Here is a 7,903-nt window from a genome sequence, read left to right on the forward strand (position 1 = left end):
AAAAAAAAAGGTACCTGCTTTGAATAGGATTTAATGAAATCATGCACCTAAAGCACTTTGCACGGGGCCTGGCACATAGAAGTGCGCCATACATCGTGGCCATTAATGGGAACCTAAGGAAGTGGGTCTGACTTGATACTCGGACCTGCAAAGGAAGCTTGCTCCTCTCTGGAGGCGTGCAAATAGAAGAGCCCACAAAGGATTCTAACAACTGTAACCCCTCTCCCCAACCCTGCAGCCTCACTGCCTGCCCTTATTTATGTATTTATTTATTTGAGACAGAGTCTCGCTCTGTCGCCCAGGCTGGAGTGCAGTGACATGAGCGCTCAGCTCACTGCAACCTCTGCCTTCCGGGTTTCAAGCAATTCTCCTGCCTCAGCCTCCCGAGTAGCTGGGATTACAGGCGCCCACCACCATGCCAGGCTATTTTTTTTTTTTTTTTTTTTGAGATGGAGTCTCACTCTGTTACCCAGGCTGGAGTGCAGTGGCGCGATCTTGGCTCACTACAACCTCCACCTCCCGGGTTCAAGCAATTCTCCTGCCTCAGCCTCCCGAGTAGCTGGGATTACAGGCGCCCACCACCATGCCAGGTTTTTTTTTTTTTTTTTTTGAGATGGAGTCTCACTCTGTTACCCAGGCTGGAGTGCAGTGGCGCGATCTCGGCTCACTGCAAGCTCCACATCCCGGTGTTCACACCATCCTCCTGCCTCAGCCTCCCGAGTAGCTGGGACTACAGGCGCCCACCACCACGCCCGGCTAATTTTTTGAATTTTTAGTAGAGACGGGGTTTCACCGTGTTAGCCAGAACGGTCTCGATCTCCTGACCTCATGATCCGCCCGTCTCGGCCTCCCAAAGTGCTGGGATTACAGGCTTGAGCCACCGCGCCCGGCCTAATTTTTGTTTTTAACAGAGATGGGGTTTCACCATGTTGGCCAGGCTTGTCCTGAACTCCTGAACTCAAGTGATCTGCCCGCCTGGGCCTCCCAAGGTGCTGGGATATAGGTGTGAGCCACTGCGCCCGGTCTGCCTGCCCTTCTTTAATTGGCCCTGGACTTCCAGACCTCTGCATACATGGTTGCTCCCTCCATCTCGAACAATCTTCCTTGAAAGCCCTCCCTGACCAAGATACGCCCAGCTTGGGTGCTGGATTAGGTGCAGCTAAGCACACAGCCTTTGCTTCTTTACCCACCATCCCCCTCTCTGGAGATGGTGGCTCCCCGAGGGCAGATCTAGGACCCAGGTCTCTCTCTTGCTTATCTGGCAGTTCCCTGCCCTCCTTGCACAGGGTAGGCCTTTAGAATTTGCTCCATAGGGCGGGGCGCAGTGGCTCACACCTGTAATCCCAGCACTCTGGGAGGCCGAGGTGGGTGGATAACCTGAGGTCGGGAGTTGGAGACCAGCCTGACCAACATGGAAAAACCCCGTTTCTACTAAAAATACAAAATTAGCCGAGCATGGTGGCACATGTCTGTAATCCCAGCTGCTTGGGAGGCTGAGGCAGAAGAATCACTTCAAACCAGGAGATGGAGGCTGCAGTGAGCCGAGGTGGTGCCATTGCACTCCAGCCTGGGCAACAAGAGCAAAACTCTGTCTCAAAAAAAAAAAAGATTTTGCTCCATAGATGAACTTACAGGGTGCTCTGTAAACTGTGGGGCACTATATAAATGTCAGGAAATGCCTGAGAAACAGTAGCTATTTTTGTCAGTTAACTTCACAAGCATGTATTAAGCACCTGCTGCATGCATGGAGACGACTCGCATGGCCATGGCTGAGGTATGATCAGATGCAGACCCGAGAGCTGAAGGGGTCACAGGCTCACCAGTCCCTGTCCATCATGGAGGGGCTGCAGTGGGGTCCAGGGCAGAAGTGGGAAACTTAGCCTAGTCTAAGTGGGGTTTTAACATCTAAATATATCACCCTTTTCTCTTTTAATTGCCACGCATTGAGCAGACACCAGCACCAGGCCCAGTGCTGAGATTTTTGTGCATGATCTCATTGAATCTTCACGACTATCCCAAGATAGGGATTCCCTGACCTCCATTTACAGGAGAGGAAACTGAGGCTTAGCCTGGCAAGTGGTAGAGCTGGGATTTGGATGCAGGCCTGTCCGACTCCAGAGCCAGAGCTCTTCACCACCACTGCATACTGCCTTCGGGTGACTGTGTTCAACTTGGAGGAAGGAATGCCTCGCTCTGGGAGCTCCTCCTTCTCATTGTGGAGAACTCACTACTGAGGGTTAAAAACACAAAGCCACACTGCCAACCAAGTCCAGGCCCTCGGAAACCCGACCAAAGGCCCTCGGAGGCCTGTCACAGGGTCCTCTAAGTTGGGGACCTGCTCCCGGGTGAGGTGGGAATCAGCCTCTCCATGCTTTCCTCGGCTAAGGGCCAGGAGTGGATTCTCCAAGCTCCACACGCCCTCTGCTGATCACACTCAGGCACGGCAGCTATACCTGCCACATGACCACTCAGCATCGCTCCGTGAGGCCCCCTACTCCAGTTCGGCCTCTGCATCTCAAATTCTCCCAAGACAGGCACTGGATTCCTCTGTCTTGCCAAGTGCACTCCCCCAGGGCGCACCCCAGCTTTCAGCCTGGCCACCCTCCGCCTGCACTGTCAGCTGCTGGCCTGGGGCGTGGCCGAGGCAGCTCTGCAGGCATGCGTGGAATGGAGGCTTTCTGGCTTCCCTCGCCTTCTGCACCAGGAGGCAGGGTGGTGTGGCAGGAAGGGCATGGGCTCCATTCCAGCCCCCTCTACTTCCTGCGAGATGTCGGCCATGTAACTGAAAACCTCTAAGTTCTGGTTCTTTTCTTAGAAAACCCATAGTGGAGATAAAGGCCCAGGGGCTTGCACTGCCCACCGCCCTGGGCTGTGCTGGAACCCCTTCCCCTTGGGCAGTGAGTTTCCAGCCTGGGTGTGACTCCTCCATCGGGGCCTAGGAGACAGCTGGCTCTCCACTGGCACTGCTGGTAGGGCAGCTGTGTTGACTGTTCCAGGAAGCTTCCCTGGCCTCTGTCCAGGCTGCCAGGTAGCCCTGCTTTGGCTCTCACAGCAGCCCCCACCCCTGCATATCTTTCCCACCCCTAAACAACTGGGAAAATACACCTCAGGCAGAGTCAGAGTCCTGCCTGAGGTGAATGTCCTCCCAAGCCCCTTACTCGTGATGGCACTTTTAGCTTCTGAATCCTCTTAACTGATGAATCCCATTTCACAGGTGAGGAGACTGAGTCATTTCCCCAAGGCCACACACTTAGAGTGACAGAGGTGGTTTGGACTTTCTTTTTTTTTTTTTTTTTTGAGACGGAGTCTCACTCTGTCGCCTGGGCTGGAGTGCAGTGGCCGGATCTCAGCTCACTGCAAGCTCCGCCTCCCAGGTTCATGCCATTCTCCTGCCTCAGCCTCCCGAGTAGCTGGGACTACAGGCGCCCGCCACCTCGTCTGGCTAGTTTTTTGTATTTTTTTAGTAGAGACGGGGTTTCACAGTGTTAGCCAGGATGGTCTCGATCTCCTGACCTCATGATCCGCCCGTCTCGGCCTCCCAAAGTGCTGGGATGACAGGCTTGAGCCACCACGCCCGGCCTGGACTTTCAAGCCCACACTGTGAAACGCCTTGCCAGACGGACATGGGCACTGCCCCAGCTGAACCAGCACACTGGAGACAGGGGCTGTGGCATCTTACCTGCCGCACCTTCAGGTTAGATGAGTGAATGAACAGATGAGGTGGGTGAATGGGCCGGGGGGTTGGCATGGGGGATCGAGTAGGCCGCATGGGGGCTGCAGGGCTCTGGGGTCAGGGTGGGCTTGGGTGGCTTGCACACAGGCTAGGAGGACTCAAGGCAGAATTTATTGGCCCCTGAGCCCCCTCCCCCATTCCTCCTCCTCTCATAGCCAGGCCAAGACTGAGATGGAGGTAATACAGACCCATAAGGACTGAAAGGCCCTGCCTGAGGGACAGCCAGGCAGCCACCCAGGGAGGAGGATGGGGAGTGGGGAGAGACCAGGAGCGCGGTCCTGACCTCCTACTGTAGATGGGCATCAGGGGCCACCTATAGATGTCAGGTCCTCTCCTCCCCTCCTGGAGGTGGGGGTGGAGCCCAGTGAACTTGGGCAGCTCTGGGGCTACAATTCTCTTTGGCCACCGGATGGATGTGACCACTGTCCCTGACCACTCTGTTGACTTCCTGAGTCTGGGGACTTCTACCCTGGTTCCATTTATAAGCTCCCTGCTTTCTAGGAAGGGCTTGGTGACCCCTTGTCCTCTCCCTACCCTGACCCAAGACATCATCCTGAGAAGATCCGTCAGTCTCAGCCTGGGAATCAGAGGGCCTGCCCTGCCCAGAAGACGTTAACTTGGACACGAGACTTTCACAGAAAGCCTCTGGAAAGGTTGGGGAGGCAGTGAGTCACTTGGCAGTTTTGGATGGAGGGGGCAGCACCTCAGGATGGAGGTGCCAGGCCCCGCTTGCTTTGGTCTGGCCTTGTCCAGGACCCCTCTGGGGCGGAACCTGGGGATCCGGATCCAGCATCCACCGGCCCTCGGAGGGATGGGGGGAATCACAGCTTCTCCTCGCCTGCCTGGATGCGGCTGTAGGCCTCTTGGTCCAATGGGACGTAGCGGCCCTTCCGGGCATCTAGATAGAACAGCGGGTCTTTCACGATAGCTGGGTCAAAGCCCTCCTTCCGTAGCTCCGTCTTCTGCAACTTGTAGGTCCCTGGGAGAGCAGGGAAGAAGACTCAGTGCAGGGCAGGGGCCTGAGCTCCCAGGAACCCCACCACCAGTGCTGCGGAAGGCAGGGAGCAGGGCTGGAGGACAACCACGGGAGGGAAGTGGGGGAGGAGGAGGCACAGCCCTTTACAGTTTGCAAAGAATGTTCCACCTATTACCTAAAGTAATAGAGCAGCTGTGGCAAAGTTGGGGCCTGGGGACAGCTGCTAGTTACCCACCCACCCCTACTTTGCAGATGGGAGAACAGGCCTGGAGAAGGGAAGTTATTTGCCTAGTATCACATACTGAGTGACAGCAGAGTGGGGACCAGAACTGAGGTATTCTGACTGTGATGTCTCCCTTTGAGTACCAACCAGATAACAGCGTGAGCTCGTTTCATCTGTACATCAGCCCCACAGGGTAGGTGCTCAACCGTCTTCTCTGGATTCTAACATGGAAGTGCTTGCAGATTTTAACATCTCTGAACTAATATAATTAGCAGCACATATTTTCTTACTCGTATATAAAGTATTCATGGTATTTTTTTCTTTTTTATTGAGACAGGGTCTCGCTCTATCACCCAGGCTGGAGTGAAATGATGCTATCTCAACTCACTGCAACCTCCACCTCCCGGGCTCAAGTGATCCTCCTATCTCAGCCTCCCAAGTAGCCAGGACTATAGGTGTGCACCACTGTGCCTGGCTAAGGTTTGTATTTCTCTCTTTATTTTTTTTTTTTTGGAGACGGAGTCTTGCACTGTCAGTAGGGCTGGAGTGCAGTGGCTCGATCCTGGCTCACTGCAACCTCTGCCTCCCGGGTTCAAGCGATTCTCCTGCCTCAGCCTCCCAAGTAGCTGGGATTATAGGTGCCCACCACCACGCCCAGCTAATTTTTTGTATTTTTAGTACAGACAGGGTTTCACCATGTTGGTCAGGTTGGTCTCGAACTTGTGACCTCAGATGATCCGCCCTCCTCGACTTCCCAAAGTGCTGGGATTACAGGCGTGAGCCACTGCGCCTGGCCAAGTTTTACATTTCTTGTAGAGACAGGGTTTCGCCATGTTGCCCAAGCAGATCTTGAACTCCTGGGCTAAGCAATCCACCTGCCCCAGCCTCCCAAAGTGCTAGCATTACAAGCATGAGCTGCCACGCCTGGCGCATCTTTCAATCAATGGTATTAATCCTGTACAGATGAGAAGACTGATGCTCAGGGTGGTAGAAGTGGGATTGGAACCTGGATGAGACAGACTACCAAAAACGGCTACAGGTTCCTCCCCTCCCTATACACACACACCTCTGCTATGTGGCTTTGGCACTTCTGGCAAGAGTTCTACTTTTTCAACCTCCAATGGCCTCAATCTGGACTGGCTTTACAACCTGCTTTAACCAACAGAAGGTGGTAAAAACAATGTTGTAGGAGTTCTGGGTGAGTCTAGGCCTCGGGGGACCTTGCATCTTCCACCTCTACCCGCTTGGGGGTGCCCTGGGGCTAGTCTAGCCTTCCAAAGGGTGAGAGGCCATGTGGAGCAGAGATGAGCCATCCCAGGTGAGGGCCCAGACTGGCGCTGTCCAATACGACCTCATGTGGCTATCTACATTTCAATTATTAAATAAGGCCGGGCATGGTGGCTCGCGCCTGTAATCCCAGCACTTTGGGAGGCCAGGGTGGGCGGATCACCTGAGGTCAGGAGTTCGAGACCAGCACGGCCAACATGTCAAAACCCCATCTCTCATAAAAAAAAAAAATACAAAAATTAGCCAGGTGTGGTGGCACGTGCCTGTAATCCCAGCTACTGGGGAGGCTGAGGCAGGAGAATCACTTGAACCCAGGAGGCAAAGGTTGCAGTGAGCTGAGATTACGCCACTGCACTCCAGCCTGGGCAACAGAGTAAGACTCCATCTCAAATAAATAAATTTAAATTAAACAAAATTTAACCCCAAAGTGTTGATATTACAGGCGTGAGCCACGGCATCCAGCCAGCAGCCACCTTTCAAGTGTTCAGTAGCACTGCCAGGCTAGCAGCTATTGTGTTGGACAGCAGAATCCTAGAACATTTCCATCGCCGCCGAAGGTTCTGTTGGACAGTGCTGCAGAAGTAAGCAGTTGAGAGCCAGACACCTGGGTGAGGCCATCTAACTGCCTCCTGCCCCAGCTAAGTTACTAAGTGATGACAGCTCTTTCAGTGACCCCAAAGCAAGGTCAAAAAGAGAACGGCTCAGCTGCACTTAACCCCTAAATTGCTTACCCACAGAATTATGAATAAATGAAGTGGCTGCTTCAAGCCATTTTGGGGCAAGTAAGTTTGGGGGTGGTTTGTTCTGCAGCAAAGCGCATCTGAAACACAAGGTCTGAGAGCCTCCCTGCCTTTCCTGGCCAGAAGTATGGTGCTGCCCAGTCCTCCGGAAGCTCCCGGTCTTGGCCATTAGCCTGGCCACAGTGTCTCCATCCTTCAGAAACACACTGAAGTCCTAAACCCTCCCCAATGCTTTAGGCACTCCAGGTACCCACTGTCTGGCAGAAGCCACACTGACGAGGGAGTGTCCACCATCAAGGCAGGACTGACGTGCTGACAACATGAGAGGTGGCCAGGGAAATGTGCTCCAAGGGTGAGCAGCCGGGGGGGGCCCAGAAGGGGCACCAAACGCTGAGGAAAGCATGGGCAGGTATGGGCATGAGCCTCAGCATTTCCTGCCCACCAGGGAAATCTTGAGAGCCACCAATGGGCCAACAGATAGAAAGATGGTGCTGTCCTGTGGGCGACTGCAGGCCCAGGGCCCACCTCCCACCTGGACAACTGCAACAGCCCTGCCTCGTCTCCCAGCTCCCTCAGGGCTGCCTGCAATCCTCTCCCACTCTGTACACAGCAGCCAGAGAGCTTTGTAGAGCATGAGTCTGACCAGGTTCCCACCTGCTGAGATTCTTTTTTTTTGAGACAGAGTATCACTCTGTTGCCCAGGCTGGAGTGTGGTAGCATGATCTCAGCTCACTGCAACCTGTGCCTCCTGGGTTCAAGTAATTCTCCTGTCTCGGCCTCCCGAGTCACTGGGATTACAGGTATGCACCACCATGCCTGGCTAATTTTTTTTTTTTTGAGACGGAGTCTCGCTCTGTCGCCCAAGCTGGAGTGCAGTGGCCGGATCTCAGCTCACTGCAAGCTCCGCCTCCCGGGTTTTACGCCATTCTCCTGCCTCAGCCTCC

General features: G+C 54.2%; 1 protein-coding gene across 1 annotated transcript in view; it reads right to left on the bottom strand.

Moving 5' to 3' along the window:
* Positions 1-3,580: 3,580 nt before the first annotated feature.
* SLC27A4 (solute carrier family 27 (fatty acid transporter), member 4) overlaps positions 3,581-7,903 on the bottom strand; it is a 23,795-nt gene continuing 19,472 nt past the window's right edge. The window contains exon 13 of the mRNA XM_011931283.1: positions 3,581-4,712. Within this exon, the coding sequence (XP_011786673.1) occupies positions 4,555-4,712 (158 nt within the window). The 3' untranslated portion in view covers positions 3,581-4,554. The remainder of the gene's footprint in view (positions 4,713-7,903) is intronic.

The sequence above is a fragment of the Colobus angolensis genome, unplaced genomic scaffold (assembly GCF_000951035.1).
Source record: "Colobus angolensis palliatus isolate OR3802 unplaced genomic scaffold, Cang.pa_1.0 Scaffold9, whole genome shotgun sequence".
NCBI classification, from domain to species: Eukaryota; Metazoa; Chordata; class Mammalia; order Primates; family Cercopithecidae; genus Colobus; species Colobus angolensis.